General features: G+C 38.1%; 1 protein-coding gene across 5 annotated transcripts in view; it reads right to left on the bottom strand.

Moving 5' to 3' along the window:
* SORCS2 (sortilin related VPS10 domain containing receptor 2) overlaps positions 1-21,111 on the bottom strand; it is a 573,033-nt gene that overhangs the window by 22,175 nt on the left and 529,747 nt on the right. For all 5 annotated transcript variants that reach the window (XM_049793559.1, XM_049793588.1, XM_049793578.1 and 2 more), the window contains exons 15-22: positions 15,443-15,563; positions 13,993-14,126; positions 13,259-13,387; positions 11,613-11,784; positions 7,985-8,171; positions 3,984-4,117; positions 2,513-2,636; positions 643-755 (exon numbers count right to left, since the gene is read on the bottom strand). In XM_049793559.1, the coding sequence (XP_049649516.1) occupies positions 643-755; positions 2,513-2,636; positions 3,984-4,117; positions 7,985-8,171; positions 11,613-11,784; positions 13,259-13,387; positions 13,993-14,126; positions 15,443-15,563 (1,114 nt within the window). The remainder of the gene's footprint in view (positions 1-642; positions 756-2,512; positions 2,637-3,983; positions 4,118-7,984; positions 8,172-11,612; positions 11,785-13,258; positions 13,388-13,992; positions 14,127-15,442; positions 15,564-21,111) is intronic.

The following is a 21,111-nucleotide window of genomic DNA, read 5'->3' as shown; positions in this document are numbered from 1 at the left end:
GTGTGCACACCGAGTTGCTGGCAGTGGGTGTACATGAGGAGCACAGCTCTAGAGCTCACGGTTTTCATGGGGTGCTCTTTACTTATCTCACAGTACTGCTGCATGGTTTTGTACTTGATTTAACCTACAGGATTCAGCTGCTCCCAATCCACACTTCTTTTGTGAACGTGATCTAAAAAACCAGCTGTATGAACTGCGGGCCTACATATTATATGTAATTTTCAAAGTTACACAACTGGCATTGTAAATCCTTTCTTTCTGCTTTGTATTTACACAAAGATTATGTCTTTTATATTACACAGCATCCTCTACTTAACTTCTAAATATATCACATTTAAGCGCCTCTTCCTGTTTTGGAGTCAGCAGTATTTGCCAATATGTCTATCCCTAATCCCAGAGAGCAATATTTAGCATTAATTGCCAATTAAGCTGTGTTAGACCTAAACTGTCTATGTTACAATATCATCGTCTACAGCCTGCACATAAAAGCGACACTAGGCTCAAACTTGTTTGAAATGTGGCTCATGAGGTTCACTTTATTATTTTGCTCTGCCTCCTTTTTTCTAAATGAGAAGGCATTAACTTAACCTTCAAGCTTTACAACTGGCAAGGGAACATTTTATGAGCAATCTGAAAGAGCACCTTTGCAAGAAGTCGTGTTACTACCCGCCCTATGTCCTCCCTCCACTCCGGTATGTCGGGGTTATACATGTCCAGGTGCTTAGTAAACTTCAGAGGAAGAACATGGAAATGATCTAGAAAAACAAAAAGAAACATTTTTGAACAAGTAACAAACCAGGCTGCAAAAACAATTTTGTAGAAATAGAAGCTGAAAAGATGTATTTGGCATTATTTGCTGTGCAGCGCTGCACATCTGGGATCACTGCTCTGTGTTGTGTACTTCTTTCATGGAGCAAGAGTACACTCCTGTCGGGCACTCAATTTCTTTCTCTGTTTTCATCAATGTCATCAAATATGTGCCTAAACATAAAAGAACAGGACGAAAAAATATAAACAAAGCAGTTTTACACACACGCTCTGGGGCCATGCCTTCCCAGTAATTTTTTCTTAGGACAATACACCATACAGACGTGGTTGGTTTCTTTTATTTGTAATGGGAATGCGCCAATGGATTTTATTCTCACTGAATCATAAACATGTGTTTTTTGTCCACTACATGTTCCTGTTTTTCATGTAAAATGAATACTTTACATAATCCATAAACTAGCTATGAAAATAAGAACAGAAATTATATGACAAACACTAACTATGTCCCTCTTTGAAAAAAACAAAAACAAGGTACACCCGCAAAATTTCTCTGGATATTGTCAAAAATATCTAAAATACTACAAATGGCTGTTCCTCAGTAAACAGTCTCTAAAATCTTCCCTTTCTCCATATAGGCTCCTTGGATGAACACCTGGGGAACTTAATGCAAAGCAGAGAAAGAGATCTTCTGGAATGCATGAGTCAAGCCTGGCCTCCCCAACACTTCCAACAGAATTGTATTTTAATGTGGTTTTCTTTTCCAAAGGTTTCTTTATTTCCCTCATGGCCAGTACTTTCTTGCTCTTGGTATCAGGACTGGCCAACATGAAGAACAGAAGCCATTTGGAAAGCCAAAGTCATTGATCTAGTCACATTAAGAGTGTTATACTTCTAAAGATTTCTTAAAAAGTAGATGCACTTTTAAGTGGTAGCATAAACGTTAAATCCATTTATCTTAGGAAAGAAGAAGGTTCATAAAAGCTCCATTTAGCATGAATGTGGTTTTTACCATTATTTTAAATTAATAAGTACACTAAAAGCAAAAATAACTTCTTCAGACAAGAGAAGTATCATCTTGTGTATTTCATGATATCTGAAGGCTTTTAGCTCTGCATTAAAAAGAAGTTTTTTCACTTATCACAATTCCCACATGTGACAGCATAAATACAAATTTAAATAATTTGTTGGCACTATGTTTTTCACAGTATATTATGCCTTGTCACCACATTATAAGAAACAACAAAACACACCAAAGCACAATGTGAAACAAGAGCTGAAGGGTTATTCAATAATTTACAGTGGAGCTATACTTGATCCAAACTTTCAGGTAAACATCAAAGGAACAGTGATATACTGTGATAAAAGCCAATTACTTCACATCGTTTTTAATGCTGAGAGCATATACACACTAAATTTTCTTTATTTCAGAGGTATTTAAACTACTTTATTTAGAAATTCTAAGAAACTTTCTAGCCATAGGCCAAAATACTACTTAAACAGTATTGCTACATATAGCATTTGGGAACCACAGTAACATTTAAAATAAGCAAATTCAGATGAAACCTTTCCATACAATCCCACTGTTCTAACTTCATGGAGTTACCTAGTTACCTCTGAGTTTAAGAATTAAATGTGGCATTAGATATAATTTTACAACAGGTTCAGTTGTGTCAGGGCTGGTCTAAGAGGTATAAGAAACAAGTACACATGAAACAAAAAAAAATCAATGAGAGTAATGTCTCACCAAAAACGTGGACAACTTTTGAGTCCTGAAGCATGGAGCTCCCACAGGAAGCTTGCACTGTAACTCTGATGTCACCTGTCTCAGCAAACTTCGTCACCAGAAAACTGTCCAATGTAAGGAGTGGCTTTAAAAAGCAAAGAAAAGTTGAAAATAGAATTTCAGCAAGAACCATGAGTCCAGTGTCTGAAGAGACTGTCATTAAAAATATTAGCAAAAAAGGTTTCACACCAATTATTCAATTAATAATTTTATCAAATTGTTCAATTAAAATTTTCAGTACCGGATGTGTCTTTCCCTAAATGGATCCTTTATAAACAGAATAGCTGCCAGATGGGCAAACATTTCTTTCAGAATAATTGGTAGAGTATTAGGTTTTCATTCAGATCCCACTGAAATAAATAGATTTTGAGGCAGGCCCAACAATCTCTGCAAGATCATGTATAGCAAGTCATTTGCCTCAAAAAATGTAGGGTATGTCAGAGTCAAAAGGATTAATTCTGTCAACTTAGACCACGACCCATGGAAGTGCATGAGTCCACCGTAACCTCCAAGGCGGAGCTGAGATCCTCTGTTCCCTGACCACATTCGTACGAATTACAAAACCCTTCACAAGACTACATCGATCTGCAGTGTCTGTTGTAGCAATAGCAAAGTCAATAGTAATGAACAGATACAGGCTGGGATTATGGTAGACAGCACATTTACAAGAAGAAAGTTTGTTGCGCTTATCTGAAGCATTTCTCTGTCTTGCTTAGTCTGCCTCAATAAAGAAAATATTTTACTTATCTGTTATTGAAAGAATTACCTTTAAAGAAATTAACCCAGCTAGACAAGAAATATTCCTACATAGAAATAGCTGGATATTTATTGCTCTAGGATATGTTTATCTAGACTTTCTATCCCCAAATGAATATCACTAGATTGTTTGAGTGCTCTCACTCTTTTGATATCCTTTTAGATATCCCAGTTGTTTTTGATATGCCACTATATTTTAGACTCCCAGAAAATATTTATCTTTACAATTAATATATATATACTTCTGTATAGCACTTAAATTTACAGTACTCACATTATCAACATGGAAGTGCATAAATCCAAGCTTCATCATTCACCAATGCTATGATCCCAAATGCATCCCCCTCCAAAAGTTTTTTTTAATAGGCAAGGAAATAGAATAAATTGCTGTTTCACCCAAAAAGAAAATAGTTCAGAAATCCAAACCAATTCTAGAAGAGAAATTCTCATTTCCACGTAAGGGAAATGCGAAAAGGGAAATTAACATCTTAAATGTACGTGATAAAACAGGGGAAGTTAGATACTGCTTGCCTCCAGACATAACTGGCTACTTGGAATGCAAGATGGTCTAAAAGAAGTCGTGCAACGTGGTAGTATTTCTATTAAGGTAAAAGGTGTGACTCAGCCTTTACTGGAAAGAGATTGAAAATATTCTCAGTCAAAACCATTCATGTACCTGAAGATTGTTTCCTATCCACCAGTAGAAGACTGTCAAATTAGGGTTCTTAGGCAGTATGATGGCTGTCAGGTTCACCTCCTGGTTTCTCCCAATGACTGGAACCACTTCTAAATTTAAAGCCTGCAGTGGAGCTGAACAAAGTTCCCAAAATATCATTGAACAAGAATCCATCAATTTATTAATGCCTCTTTCCCCAAAAGCCTCTCACCTGCACGCTATAAGGTCCTGAATTTATTTTTCCCTCCCTTCTACTTTTACATCTGTGTTGAAAGCTATGAGAATAATCGTAAGGACCTCATTTCAACCCAAAAAAACCCCAAACCCGCAAACAAGATCCTAGAGCAATGAGACAGATCACCAAAATACATCTCTCTGATGCACTTTTTTTGGTGCCTATGGGGTTTTTTTTCTAGAAAACATAAGCAAATATCCCAGTTAAAAAGTGGAAAAGGCAATCTCAGCTTTATTTTTTTTTTTAAAGTAATAAAAGATCAAATGAATAGAAATCTAACACATCTCAAACTGCTAAGGGAAAAGCAGAACACTGAAAAAGAATGTTGCTGACTACTCATTTTCATTATGAAATATCAGCTGTTATGCTCACACCACACATAAACTCTCATTAATGCATGCTTTAAAATAGATGTGTACATCAGGGGAGCATTTATTTGCAAATCCAAATAGATAACCTCTGTACTCCAAAACGTGCCTTTGAGTAAGTTTATTCCTTTCTGAACTTTTGCCTACAAAGGCTGTAAACATTATTATTTGTATAAAAGAAATGCATCATTACAATGATTTTATCTGCTTCTTAATGGTGTATTTTGCTTCATAGTAAAATAACTTTATTGAAAGAAAATCTTTTCCCTTGGAGGTTTCCGAGTATATCTTTTTCAGAATGTCTTAAGGTAAAAGCTTTATAATAGCATAATGTGATAACCAGCATTTCTTAACTTTAGCTACACCATCTATCCAGGATGACAAACTGCTGTATGGCCCAAAATGCATTCATTACACAGAATGAATAATAACCCACCCATTTTTGTTCCATTCTAAGTATCTTTTAATTCAGTCAGAGGTCTTTCATGTCAGTGCTAACTTAAAGGTAATCAACACCAGTCCAAAGTCTTTCTCTTACTCTCTTTCATGAACTGAATCATTGCCCACTCACTTCTAATTCACTTTGAACTCCTCTGTCCGAGCTGTGCACACCTTCCTTTTCCACCTTACTTCAACCAGCCTGTGTGTTGCTTCATCCAAAGGTAAGGCTCTACTTTCACTCAGCGTTTTTTCCGATGACTCTTATACCATCTACATGAATTCAAGATATGTTGGGTGCTCAAACAAATGTTTTCTTCAATAGTTTCTTTACCAAAACAGAGTTAAAATGCTCTTCCTATTGTTGGTGTCTTGAAGAAAATTCAGAAGTTGTAGGAATTCCATTACATTTGTTCCTCCTAGAAATCGATTTTCCTTCTGATGAGGCAAATTAAAGAGGTCTGGAGGGATCTGCGTCACTGTTTTGATTTTGCCATAAATTTACATTTTCCCAGACAAAACAGATCATTTTGAGATATGATTTTGCTCCTGAAGAAGGTTACTTTCTTTTCCAAAATTTTTAGAAGGGAAGTTCTTTGGTCCTTGAATGATGACTGTGATTTCAAGTTTGCCATTCCTATATATTTACGAGCTAAAAATAATGATTGTGAGTCGTTCTGCTTCTCTCAGTCACACAACTCCATAATGCATTTGGACAAGCTTCACAGCACCCTTAAGTGTGTACAATGAGGAAAGAAGTTGACTTACACGATTTCTGTTTAAGGAAGATACAATTTCAGTACCGTTTTCAAAGCTCTGCGATTATTTGCACGCTACAGAGATTATGGTTTCATGAAAAAGAAAATGTATGCCTGGTTCTTCTTCAGTTCCTTTTATTCTGGGCTACCTACTCACGTTTACACTATCAGACTTGCTCTAATTTCTCTTACAGTTCATTAACAAGCTGTAGATTATGTGATCTGGATCAGAAAGCATAACCTGGATGACAGGCCAAAGTTCATATAATTGTCCTGCATTACAGGGCATCCCATAGCAACAGAACTTGGCAGGAGTAAAAAATATTCCCTTTACTATTTGTCCCTGAAATATTCCCTGGGAATATATCAGAGAGAGAGAGTGAACAAAGGACTCCAGGGACATTTATGCTTTCATGGTATTTGATAGGGAAAAATGTCCCTGAATGGCTATTAGTGTTTCTCTAGAACATAGAAATTGCAGTTTAATTAGTGCCAGCTAATTTCCCAAATCTTGTAATTTACCTAAAAAATTAAATGGAGCAAATTGCACAGAAAGCATTTATTCAAGCAGGCTGGGTAACATAGTTCTGTGAGTCTTCTGGACCATGCGCAGCATCCATGAAAAGCTCAGGAATGGACCACATCTGCTTCCCTGTTCTGCTGCCTCTGCACCACAGCACCGAAGTCCTCTCAGTGCACCAGTCATTTTACTTGTGAAAAATACCTCTGGCTTCTGCAATTGGTAAATCCACTGCATAAAACACAGTCGACATCTTTTATTTTTACTGTTTATCCTGATGTAGGTCACCCCAGAAACACATTTTCCGAAAACGGTTGTTCAGCTTTCCATCAGGGCTTGCTACTGCTCATCATTCTCTTAACGGTAAGAAGTTGTTCTCCCTGGAGAGAAGGATGTTACAGAGTTTTCCGCTGTTCATTGCTTGTACAGATCTACTGTTCCTGCGCTTAATCTACTTCTCAGCATCTAGAAGCTCCGGAAAAGTAACGGTGAAGCCCTAAGTAATTTATCTGAGCTCTCTGGAGTTGTCCAATGATTTAAAAACCAACCACAACAATGAAACAGATAATGAAACTGAGGCAAAGACTTTGATTCTGATCCTTTCCATTTGATTTTAATAGGAGATTGACTATTAGCATTAATGTGTTTGGCTCCATCTGCTAATCAAAGCAGAACTGGAAACTCTGGACTCAAGGACTCTGACTAATACATAAATATCAGCAATCACTAGACAGGCTGACATAAAGCACATGGTTCTGTGCACAGCCTTGTATGTGGCTTCAGTGGTTTCCATTGCTTTGGGATTAGGGTGGAGGACACACCGCTCACAACAGAGGGAAACAGACACCTGGAGAATGCAAGATGAGTATCTTTTCTTTTGATGTTACTTGTTTCTGAGTTTTTGACACATCTGAAAATGGCAAAGTAGTAGCTGTCTTGAATCTCGAACAAAGAGGAAAATTCAGTTCCAGTTATGAGTTTCCTTCTTTATTTCAATTATGAGATGACTGAGGTACATTAAGCTTGCAATGGTGCACGATATTCCCTGTGCCATGCTATTCTTTTCTTTTAAATCTATTTGATGGGGGTTTTTAGGTCTTAATTAAGGAGAGGGAGAGAAGTCTAAGTCACGTAATACTGCCTGCCAACATCAAGTTATACCCAAGTACCACTTTAAAACTGTGAGAATTAACTACCTAAAATCCAGATTCTAGTACTTTAATAACTAACCTGACTTTTAAAAACACTGAGATTTTGATTCTTTTTTAAAATCATACAAGAGCTCAAACGTTTCTCAACATGTCTGTTCACTTGCTTCACACAGCACCTAGAAGCTCCTAAAAAGACATAGCTTGAAGTATTACATTTTAGCTGCTAAGACTGCCAACAGGGTCTTGAGTCAGGAAGATGGATCAAACCTGAGACTGGAATTGAGGCATGCTTGCTATTTAAAAGATTAATATAGCATCCTTCTCCCAAATCCAAACAAAACTAACTCTGACTTCCTAATACATTAGCTTTACAAGCCTCTGCATTAACAACACACAGCACTGCAAGACTGTGGGAGGTTGTTGAAAAAATAAGCATTTTTCCTAATTATGACTAGCAATTTTCTTTACTACTTCATTGTCATGAGGTTTTTACACAGTAGCAAAAGTAAGAAAACCAAAGAGCTGATTTACAGTTGACTTGGACGAACACCACAGCCTCATCATGCCCAGCCACATTCTCAGCCTTCACCGAGACACGGTAAATCCCAGGATTCTCATAGCGGTGACGGATGGGTTCTCCAGTCATCGTAAGGTTCACATATATCGCCTTAAAGCCATCTCCAAGATCTACCTGGTATTTGGTATTCAGTGTATCACCCTAAAAGGAAAATATATCAAAAATATTTTAAATGGCGAGAACTGAAATAGGCAGGATGTGATTATAACCATTTCCTGAATCACAACAGTATTTCCAGCCCCAGCCAGATATTTTGACTCAATTGCAATAGTTGCAGTAAAACCACTACACCCATGGCAGATATTTTAGTGCAACAGATGTTGTGTGCATTAATAGAGACAATACCAAATTTTCACAGTAAGGTACTACCTTAAAATAAAACACCCAGACCGCTAAGCAGGTTGTATGACATAGAAACCATCACTCTTGTCTTAACGCAGCTGGACATTAACTAACATAACAGTGCAGGGCAGTCCCAAGCTCTGGAATGGTGTTCATATGATTGCAAACAACTGAATATTGTTATTTTAGCTAATTACCACTCATCCAGTGAACTTCTAGCCTATGCAATTATAAAGTAAAATTAATTGGTTTAGACCCACTTCACAGCACCTTCTAATCACACCCGCTCAGTGTCAGCCATATATAGCCTTCAAGATCTAAGCTAGGTTCTTCACACAGAGTTGTGCTGCATTATACAAAGCTACCAGCACGTCTAGAACTAACATGCTCTGCTGCAAAATTAGATGCATGCCTAATGAACCAGATTATTGAGCTGAATTTGGGAAAGGGTTTAAAAGTCCAGCCAAATAACTCTGTCATGTCAAACATCTTGCAGAATTTATAATACATTGCACTTCTGCTAAGTGCTCCTTTAAATGACACTGTCTTCCTAACTCAGGCCTAAAATACTGCAAGACTGATACTACTGTCAGAGGACAAACCTGTGCCTATCACTCATGTTGTCATGGTGTGGCTGCTCAGGAAAGAAGTCAGGCCTATGCTATGTGGACTGGTGATGTGGGGGGAGTCAAAGGAAAATTCATTTTAGCTGTGAGCAGCAACACTTTCTCAATACTATTGGCAGCACTGCCTTAGTGAGCTGCCCTGCTCCCTTAGTCTTCAGCAATATGTTCCTGCTCGCTTGCCACAGTACACAGCCATCACAGTCATGCAGTTAAAACAGGTTGCAGGGCCAGGCTTGGCAGAAAATCCTCTGTATTGTGAAAACACACTGTTGGTTTAAAAATCTTCATTGTATCTAGGAAAGGACCTTATACATGCATATGCTAGTCAGGTGAGCTGAATGGCCATCAGAGCAGACAAGGATTGATGTTTATCAAAGTATTAACAAATCACTTCACTCTCCCATAAGCCGCTCTCTGAAATAGGTTTATATCAAAATCTAATCCTAGAAGGCAGCACTAATGTAAAATCAAAGGAGGCAACAAAGCCTAGAACTTGCGTACCCTGGCATTACAAAGGGAAGGAAAAGATACTGTTATTTCCTCCTTTTATTATTTTGCAGTTTGGTTGATTTTCTTCCATGTTTTATCAGATGAAAGAGCATTGCTTATAATGTAAAAGAATACCCATAATAAGGAACCTGTAGGGTTAGCAAATACCTAAACACCATATTTCAACACACATGAAGGACCTTGAAAGCTTCTTCACTGTGAATACTTTTTTCCAAATAACATCTTTCTTTTGACAACAGATGGGTAGAATTTAGCAGAGGAGATAATATGTTATTAAAGTTTAAAGCAAAAGAGGTGTCTTCTTGCCAGCAATGTGCCAGTAAGTGGAATCTCTTTAGATGACATTAGCTTGCAAACAGCTCTTGTTCACTCTTTCTTATGCTAACAAGTATACATGCATATTTTTTCCAGGTGAGACAGAAACCAGTGTTGAAAGCCAGTAGATGCAGGCTTCTCTTAACGTTTTATTCTAATAGTTTCCCTAGTGTAAAGATGAGAGTGCTGTCTTCAAAACATCAAGGCACTTCAGTTTCCCTGACCAGGAAAGACAGGAGAGCAGTGGACAGATAACAAAAGTCATATAGGGAAAAGGCAGCTAAACTTACAAGGAATTGGGGCTTCCACTTCCATGCAAAATAGATGATCATCATGACATTATTTATTCATACACTCAGCCAACAGAATTTGGGAAAAAAAATTACAATTATAAACTATTATTATCTCCAAGGCCACTTGCAAACTGCCTAAACCTACCCGAAGCCTGTTTTCTTTACTGCCTGATGTCTGGCATTCCTGCACCTAGTAACAAGCATTCACTAAACTACTGAATTAATTTTGTTCAGCACAGAAAGAGGTATGTTTTGGTTTATCCTAGTAGAGCTGTTTCTTAAACTCAGTAATTGTTATGAATTCTCCTTAGACTTTGTTGTACAGATTAAAACCTAAGCAACGCTCAGGACATTTGAACATAAATATTATTCGTAGCCATAGGGGGCAGCAAACTGCTACATTTCTCCTAAATCTGCCTTCCACTTCGATGTACCAAGCAAAGACTGCATCAGAAACAGCATGGGATTCCCTTCAAGATCCCTCACTTCTGAAGGTTTTGGAATAGTTTTAAATATTTAAGTATTGCCACAGAGATTCGTAAAAGCTTCAATAAGAAAAAAGTTCAAACTGCCAATCAAAATCATTAGAGTCCAAATTGCAACCAAATGCTCTATTCTTACAATAAACATTTCCAAACAAATTATAAAAAAGAGAAGGCAGCATAACTTGCCACACAAACCGTTGGGGCACTGCAAGCATTGAGACGCAGAGCCTGTGAAGCGTTAAGCGGTCCGGTGTTCCGCACGTAACCTTCTTGATTCTATTACAGAAATAAATCCCAAGTGCCTGATTTACATCGCTCAGGTTTGCCAAAATGTGTAAACCTTCTTCAAGTTCTTGCAAATCAGTGGGGTTAGCCAGGAAGTACAATACGCCCATAACCTGAGCACAGCAGTTATAGCCTAATGCTAAAAAACAAGCATTAGGAAACATACCCATGGCAAACAATACATCCAAAAGTTACTCACTGCTGTTGGTCAGGGCCTTAGGGCATTGCCTCTCTCAATAAACAGAAAAAAACCATATCCTTGGCAACACAGCTAATATATAATAAATGTTTTTATGCTGTGCTATTTGTTGATTTCTGTAAAGCTTTGCCTCATTCCTTTCTGAAAGGCAGATTCTCAAAAACACTTAAACCAGAATATTAAATGTACTTTGCATTTCTGTTCTTCTCTGATACAGCAGTTGAAATTTTCAGGCCAAGGAGACTTTGGTAATTTAGTTCCTTTGATTTTGCAAGAAGCCATTGCCTTTAAGGAATCATAACTGGCTACGCTGAGGAGACAAATCCCATTCTGTGGACAGAACTTGGTGGTTCACTGAGCTTACTGGATTGTCTGATGCACTTGAAAACAGAAGTTTCAATAGTTAAAGAGTCATTTCTCTTTGTCTCAAGCACAAATTAACCTTCATTCAGCAGCAAAGCAGGTAGGAAGGAAATGAACCCTAAAAATTGTGAGGAAACTTTCATAAAGCCAATGTTCATTACTACCTGCTCTTGTCTGACGACAAAGGTGATGTCTTCGCCAGGCTTAACAGCCAGGCTTTCTTCTCTGATGCTGACCTGAAGCCCCTTGGGAGCAATCGATGGACACATATGCTGTGCTAAGTTCTGCTGCAGGTCTACGCCACCTTCACACACATTAGAAACAACTTTCCTGTACCTGCAAAAAACAGTAGGCAGCGAGCACACTGAATTGGAGATAAGCAGGAGAATGCCATCTGAGGCACCGAATGTGAGTGTGATGGTAGCTAATGAATATTCCTTGGGTTCACAAACAGACAAGATTGCAGATCATCAAAACCAACTCATGATGCAAATACTTTGATAAGTGACATTGCCTTTACTGAATAAACCCTGTTGAAGAAACAGGGTGTGGAGCACAATGAGGATTTCACTTGTATGCATTGGAAGAATCTGCCTTTTCAAATTTAGAAACATGCCTGACCAGCCCTCCAGGAGCTAGACAGTCTGCTGCCCTCTCTGCCATACCCTTTCCCAGCATTCAACAGTCTTCAGTGCTCTAGAGGTCTTCATTCAAACCCCAAAGATCAGAAAGAAATTAGACCAAGCAGCTTCTGCATTAACCCAGAACCAATTGCTTAACTGTGGCTCTCAAATCTATGCATTTCTTAAAACACATAAAGCATTTACTTAACATAACATATAGTATGAAAGGTAAAAGTATTAAAGAGTGAAAAGCCTAACACTTTTAAAGAACTAATAATAAAATACTTGGATGCATACAGTAATTATTTACAGATAGGTCTAATAATAAAATACTTGGATGCATACAGTAATTATTTACAGATAGGTTTCACTCAGGTATGTTATTTTTAAACATCCTTTAAAATTGGAGTCAGATTTCACTCTTTTGAATTCCTATTCTGTATATCGCAGCTGTCAGCCGCAACCCAAAAGGCATCATTTTCCTCAGTAAGGCAAATATACATAGAGACCGTGATGCTATTGCCAGATTTGACATTTCATCATTTGGTTCTCATCTCCACAACCGACAGTGATGATGTTATGATAAGCCAGAATAGACGCCAGCTGCAAGTTATTCTCAGCACAGACGTCAGACTACATTGTAGTGTATATTCTATGCGGTATTGTTTACAGTTAATAAAGCTTTCCTTTGATTCTGAGCGTCCCATATGGTCAGGAAAAGAATCTATTCTCCAAAGAACTCCTTACCCCTATGGAAGTGAGAGACTGGGAAGTTCTGGGAGATGTTACTGGCTCCTCAGATTTTTTCACCGGATTCAAACTGAAAATTGGTCTGAAACCAAGCAATGGGCTAAAAGAAAAGGCTCTGAATGGACAGTCCTATCACAAGTGTAACAGTGGCTACAAAATGTTATCAAAAATAAAAAATATACTGAGAACAAGACAGCTCCCCCTCTTCTCAAATTGATTAATTTCTGAACTGCTGTGAACATGTAACATTTCTCTTTCACTGGTCTGTAGGAAGCTTCTGCACATGCTCTAAGTCAGAGTCAGAACTTTTGCATTTCCCAGTTTTTACAGTTTGCCTTATTTACATTTCCTTCAAATCACTTTTCTGGCCCTTGGTCAGAATTTTCTCCTCCTCTCTGGAAGCCTCTGCAAGCCAGTCGAACACAAAATCAGCTTACCCAGTGCTGCTGGTGTATGCCTGCCCCAGCACGCAGTCTTCAGGAGGTGCTTCAGGGTTAAACCAAAAGTCAGCAAAGCATTTGCTAGACTCCGACTTCAGAGGTGCAGAACGCTCAAACCCATAATCACTGAAAAACATCAACACCAAGTGTGTTACTATCCCCACTTCATTCAGCAGTCTAATTTGGGGTGGATGAGACTACTTTTTTAACAGTAAAAAGATTTTTTTAGTATTATTCTACCAGCTGAACATACAAGCTGCTGAAGCCAGTTCTGTTCTAAGTCTAATTTCAATGGGAGTTGTATACACTTTGGGGAAAAACTGGTTGTAATTACTTTGTCAATTCTGAAAAATTAACTCTCTTGGTAGTTCTGAGTTTTAAAAGGTTTCTTTTGCCACTCAGACCAACACATTTCTTCTTTTTTTTCCCCTTCATTTGCAAATAGAAAGGGTTTGCTTGCCTTATAATCAATCCAATGGTCATTTTTCAAGTCTTGATCAATAGAGAAAAACATCAGGATTTGTTCAGTCAAGAGAAACAAATACTTAAAACATGGCAATCTTTTTAAACAAAGTCAAATACAAAAGCAACCTGTTATTCAAATAACAGCTTGCCTATTTGTTTATACATGGCTATGTGGGGAGAGGGGCAAAAGGAGGAAAATAAACCCATCTCAAACTCTAAGTAACTATTTACTAGCAATAAATCAAAAGGTCCACAGAGAGACTCACCATAAGAAATCAGAGTTCACACATTCACAAACTTTGGATGTAAGAGCTGATGTGAAACTTCTCCCTTTAATGCACCATGATGAAATCTTCCTCTTTCGAAAGCTCCTCTGCTGGCCCATGATGCAACGATCACCCTGAACACCAAAGCACCAGACTTATTGCACACCGTAACGTACACCACACAGACATGACCTTACGTTGTCCTGAGAAAGGCTGGTCTTGCTGCCAAGACTATAAACTTGTATCAACTCTCTCATATTTAAATGTATAGGTACAGAAAGCTCTCATATCCCCTCTGTCCAGTAATGGGCCGTTACAGAGTTGTAACATATTTCAGGGCACAAATCCAAAGATGTACATGAAAATTCAAGTGCAATTTAACCCATGCTTCATGTGTGCACAATCTAGGGACTACCCTACAATTGGCCATTTAAAAATTCAGCATGGATGGAGATGGCTGAAGTTCTATCTAAATCACCACGTCTTGTGTTGACAGTCAACACAAAGCACCAACCTTGTGGACACAGGCAGAATGAAGACTATCTGAACACACTCCATTGGTAATTGGGCAGCTGCAAGTACTCAAAGTCATTTTAGTAGTTTCTAATTTCTGAAAGACATTTCAATGCCAATATCCCAAGATACTCTTACTCTTTGGGCTCAGATCTGCATAACATTCTTTGTGACACACAGCATTCCCAAACACGAAGTGTAAAATTAGGCATGAGAACTAGCAAATAAGAGCTGGAGAGCTGGAGTAACAAAGAGTAGTATTCAAAAAAACCCCACCCTGCAGAGAGCAAGAGAACAAATGTACTGGAAGAAGCAAAACATAATAATCAGAATGATTATGAATAAATATGACATATTCCACTTAATGTAAACCCCCCCTCACCCTGGTTTCTTTAATCAATACATTGTATAGAGAATGTAGCTTCCCAAAATTGGATTTGGCCCGAGCACCAAGATTAGCACAGCCTTAACGCATTACTACAGAGATGGTATTGCCCAAAACAACTGCACTCTATGACATGATTGGTCCACTGAGATCCTAAATTACTTCTGGAATGGGCTTTACTTATGGCAATTTATATACGAGTACAGTATGTGGTCAGGAAGTTGGCAGAACACAACTGCATGTTGAAATTGCTTCAATCAATATTACACACTTTATGGTGTATGCTTCACAATCCAGCAGGACCACCTATTATTATGGCAGACCACCAGATACACTTCCGCCTTTCCCAGGACACAGATCACACAACCAAAGGGAACACAAAATCCTCTCTCATTTTAAACTATTGTAAAATCAGCAAATACCAGCATAAGGAGATCAAAGCTGGGGATGTAGCATCCAAATTCTATTTGAAAACGTTTTCCTAGCACACAGTTCTATATGAATCCGAAAGCTACTATGAAGTTGTGGCAGTTAACATAAGACCATGAATACCTGTAGATTTGTGAGCTCCCAAGACTCATAGTCATCATCAGTGCACTCCCTGGGGAAGGATGGTCTGAAGTCCACTTTCACCAGTTCCCAGTCCGAACGGTAGCTAATATGTCCAAAGACTCTGAACAAAAAGTTCAAAAGTAAAATCTTACTGCAAAGAAATAACATGCATCTGAGATTCAAATTTTCAGTTCTGTGTTTTCCTTTCCATGGTCACGGTTCCCTACTAAAAGATCCCTGGTGAATTTTTCTTCCACTTTTATTCCTCTCCATATACAATGTGTCTAGTTAGAAAACACTTGCCAATTGTCTATGAAACTTCACAATGAAAAAATATAGCTCCTACATTAGAGATTTTTTTTCCCCAGCAAAGTATCCAGAAATTTAATTGAAAATATAATACTTTTTCTAATTTGGAACCCAACATTTTTGTCTATTATGTTGTCATATGAAACATATAGAGCTCTCAGATTTTGACAGGGAGCTCAGATGAGGGAGAAGAACCCAGGATCACCGGGTTCAATTTCCAGCTCTGTCACTCATTCCTTTTGATTATGGTACAACTTCTTCAGTTGTTTTTGTTGTGTTTTTTTTTTTTTTAACTTCTGCAGATTTTAGATGGCAATTTGCTATTGTTTAAACTCACAGCAGTATCATGTAATTGAATTCATTTCTAAGGAATACACTGAATCTACATATTGTACTGAGGAACTCTCAGACTCCTCTTCATTTCAGATAGTCCAATGTATAACAAAAACCAGCCACAAACTGTAAATTTCTTTTTGAAAAAAAACCCAACCCAAAACCCCAACAAACTGAAATCTCATTGCTTTAGAAACCAAGCTGTACTTTCAAAGCAGCCAACATTTTCAAAGTCAGAATATTTATTTCCAAAACAAAGTGGGTAAGTATGACATCCAGCAACAAATTAGAAAGGATAAAGACTCTATTTGGGCAAAAGTCAAATGTATTTGTGGTTTGTATCAGGCTTATGTGGCTTACTTGCCAAAGAATTTAAGGTTGATTCTGGAGCCAACAATTTCTGTGCAGTTCATACTGCTCAGAGTTCATATTCCAAGCTTTAGTAGTATTCTCCAAACTAATTAATTCCTTTTGTTTTGCCCTCAGTTTTGTTCAAATCCAGACACAGCAGGAATGGTACAGTTCTGCTAAAAGCATTCTGCTGCGAACAGTCATTTCTCTTGTCCTGAATACCAGGTTCAAAGTGGAACTAGGGTAGACCATAAGTGAGAAAATGGTGGATTCTCTGCAGCACAGAGGCAACATCATCACACTAAGCTCCTCCCTGGTAGATGGATGTAGAGATCTGAAGTCTACCAGAGAGGCTGAAAAATTGTCACAAAGACTAAAGATGTACAGAGATTTCCCCCTTTCCTTTCTGGCGTCTTTGCTTCTCAGCCGTAGCACAGAGATGTAGGTGTCTATTGATTACTGCCCGTACTGCCCACATTATAATGACCAGACAATCCATGCTCACAGGAAACTACACCATCAGAAGTGCACTTAATTAAACAGAAACATGTGCATTTAGTTTGTGTGTCTTACTCTTTTCTTAGTAAGGCTCTGAGATTAAAGGACTTGGATCATCTATTTTCTTTCCTTCTAAAGTGTACCCATGACTCAGAAGTAGAAACAATACACAAAACCTAAAAAAACGTGGCTCGGTCCACTGGCCGTATGTGAACATAGGTGTGTGGTCCCACTTCTCTTATCGAGGCCTACAGGTTTGGTTCCTTTTTCTGGTTCAGCTGGATCCTGAGAGCTGCTGTCACCATACAATCTTATTCACTTGTAGTTACATACTCAATAAAGTTACTACTTAGGTGGTCTCATGCTTTTTCCACAATGCCTGCTTCAGTATGACTGGCTTTGCTGACAGGCACAAAGTGTCTTTTGCAGGCTAAATACCTGTACCTCTTTTTTGTTTTTAAAACTTTTTTTCTCCATACAAGGTACTAACATAAGGCAGACTTCACCATGTGCATATACAGCTACCTACCTACCTCAGCAAATGCTTCTTTAGGCACGACAAAACTTTACAAATTGGTTACATTTCTTTTTTTAACACATTTATCAACAAATATGTTGAAGTGCAAGGAGCTAAGTCCTGTCAAAGCTTCACTCCTGCCTCAAGAAAAGTATTTTCTATGGAATAGATGAAATTTTCTTCATCCATGTTACCTATTTCAGGCAGATTACTCAGGAAAAAAGAAAGGACATGGTTGTTTGAATTCAATGCAGAACAGAATAATGAAATTCCCCTGAAAATATAAAACAAAACATCTGAACTGTTAATAATCATCTTTAAGACCTCACAGAGGATGACTATGGAAAAGGAAACATTTCGCCTATACAGACACACACACACACACACACACACAAATATATGTGTGTATATGTATATATAACCACATATATAAATCAACAAAATAGAGCTCAGAGAGTTACAGAATTGATTTTGATATCCACAAAGATACCAAACAAATTATTAAGCTATCCTTTTCTAAGCACCTTGGAGATAATTAAAATGATAGCAAACAGCCACAGCGGATTTGTCAAAAACAAATCATGTCAAATGAATGCAACTTCCTTCTTTTACAGGGTAACTGGCTTAGTGGAAAAAGGAAAGGAGAACATGTAACATATTTTGACCTTTGTTAAAACTGTTACACATTTCTAGCTGACACTGTCTCAAAAAGGAAAACGTCAGTGCAGATAAAATTGTTGTAATGAGGAATGGGAGTATATATCCAATTGGAAGAATCCATTTTCAAAAAGTAGTTATCAATCAGGGAAATATTTTGAGATACATACCACAAAGATTTGATGTGTCGACAGTCAATATTTTCATTAACACCCGTGTGGTCAAATAACAAACACACACAAAATTTTGCAGATAACACAGAAGGAAGGGAGCGGACAGTGACTGGTGGAAGCAATGGTCAGAAAAAGTACTCCTAGGAAAAACACACCAACAAAGGTACAGAGCCAAAATGGAGAATAACTTTCAAACACTGAAGAAAAGGCTTGGGCAATTCTCAGGAATTAAAACAGGAATGTAATGCTGCTGCAAAAGATGACAGACTAATCCTAGGTTGTATTCAAAACTGGAAAACAGAAGACATGGAGGCAATTATTTTGATAAACTTGGCACTGGTGGAGCCTCTGAAAGAATATGGTGTCTAATTTTGGATGTTATATGCATATTTACACACCCACTAAAAATGAATTTGAAGAGGGGCAAGGATGACTCAAGCTGCTAGCTGCTTAGCAAATGTAACCAATGAAGACTGAAAGAATTGGGTTTTTCTCTGGACAAGATAAAACTGAAAAGTACAACAAAATGTCTTCAAAGAGTCTTGCTATGGATTGAAGACTTTTCTTCAAAGAGACCTGGAGAAGGGGCAAATAGGAAGAAAGACAAGGATCAATAAACTTAAAAGAGACAGATACGCAATTCCCTAATTCTTTCTCCTCAGCACTGGAGGGCACACCTGGAGTACTGTGTCCAGTTCTGGGATCCTCAGTATGAGAGAGACATGGACAGACGGGAGAGAGTCCAACGAAGCGCCATGAATTTGATGAAGGGACTGGAGCATCTCTCCTGTGAGGAAAGGCTGAGAGAGCTGGGACTGTCTATCCTGGAGAAGAGAAGGCTCAGGAGGATCTTATTGATGTATATAAATACCTGGAGGAAGGGTGCACAGATCCAGGTTCTTTTCAATGGTGCCCAGTGACAGGACCAGAGGCAATGGACACAAATAGAAACACAGGAGGTTCCCTCTGAACATCAGGAAACACTTTTTTACTGTGAGGGTGACCGAGCACTGGCACAGGTTGCCCAAGGAGATTGTGGAGTCTCCATCCTTGGAGAATTCAAAAGCCATCTGGACACGGTCCTGGGTGACTGGCTCTAGGTGGCCCTCCTTGAGCAGGGGGTTGGACCAGATGACCTCTAGAGGCCCCTTCCAACCTCAGCCATTTTGTGACTCTGATTCTGTAATGGTAATGATACAAGCTATTGAAGCTGTTTATTCTCCCCCATTGGAGCAAGAAATTAGTGAAACATCAGGATTAGAGATTAGATAACCTTTTGAGATATTGCCCAGTCCCGCATCCTATAATGTTACAAAAATGACAGAAATTACTCTAGAAATTATGCAAATTCAACTAGAGTAATATGGAAGCTCTGTGCAAACTGTATGTGTATACAGCAAAGGCACTGCTTCAATGGGTGAACTATAAGCCTCTCCTCTGTGGATTTTTAGCAAAAGACAGAAATAACTTTTCTGCCTGTTGGTCCAGCCTCTTGCAAAAAAACCCAACAACCTCATTTCCATTATGGCTATTCTGATTCTACGGACTGAAAACTATGTTCTGACAGAGCATAGTAACTGCACCACTGATTCCACCATTCTCTGGCTTAATTAAAATTCCAGAGATTCAAGGAATTGTTCCAGCACAGCCACCAACCCTGTCAAAAAATGCAGCCATACAGCTTTGTAATTCCTGGGGTAAATGTCCTAGGAAATCCAGCACCTTACATGCACCCAGCTTAGCAAAGTGAAAAAAAAGGCTTAATGGTTATTAATGCTGTTGTTGCAGTACACTTGTTGCCCTATTGAGGACAGGGTTTTGCAGACACATCAGAAGAGCCCATTTAAATGTACTGCCAAATATCACTATAATAAAAAAAGTATTTTTCCAAAGGAAGAAAGAAAGGCATATATTAAGTAGGATTCAATGGATTAGACAAAAATATGAGCTACAATAAAGCAATACATAACAGCAATCACAATCTAATTGCTTAGGTGCAAAATATATATGTCCAATAAAATCATATTTATGGAAAAAACTGGAATGGTGCAGCAAGTTTAACTGATGATTAGAAGTTAAATATCAAGATGATAGTAATTCATAAGCTACTAAAACCTTCCTCTTGATTAATTATACTTCATTAGAAAGCAATCAAATCAATTCTGTTGAAACTATGAAAGATGATGCAGTGATAAATAATTTTTGAAAGAAATTCCAATTACCTTGGAAATTAATTTACTTTTATTTGCAAGAATTTGGGATCCATAATTTTAACTTCAGTGTTTCAGTTGCCATAACAACTTTGTACATTTGTTCCTAGTTCATTTATGAGCACATCATTTTTTAATTTGATTGTATCATTTGATAGATAAGACAGTTTAATGCAGTTTTTAAGCTAACTCATTTAAACTATTTGCTGGAGGATTGCTGGTTATTTCTGTTCCTGATAAAGCTCATAATCAGAGGGAGCTAATTTAACAGAAATTATATGCAATGATAATCTTTTCCAGTAAATTCTCGTTTCTATTCAATAGAAAAGAGCATCTGTTCAATAGCTCTTCCTAGTTCACATGAGCAGTAATAGCTGTGTCGCTTGCTGCCCGCATCACCTGCAAACCACCCGACTGAAGCTCTGATGGTGCTGATGCTGGAGACTCCCAAAGACTTATCACGTAAACATTCAGCTTCCATGACTTCGTTCAGGAGAAATGAACCTGATTTTGACAACACGCTGCTCATCTCGGATGTCACAGACATAGCTTTTTACAACCACTGCATTTGCCTTTCTCCTTAGCTTTTCTCCTGTGTTCTTCAGGATTTTGTTCATAGGC

The sequence above is a fragment of the Accipiter gentilis genome, chromosome 3, assembly GCF_929443795.1.
Source record: "Accipiter gentilis chromosome 3, bAccGen1.1, whole genome shotgun sequence".
NCBI lineage: Eukaryota > Metazoa > Chordata > Aves > Accipitriformes > Accipitridae > Astur > Astur gentilis.
Note: the sequence above shows the minus strand (reverse complement) of the source record. Positions and strands in the feature narration are given on the sequence as shown.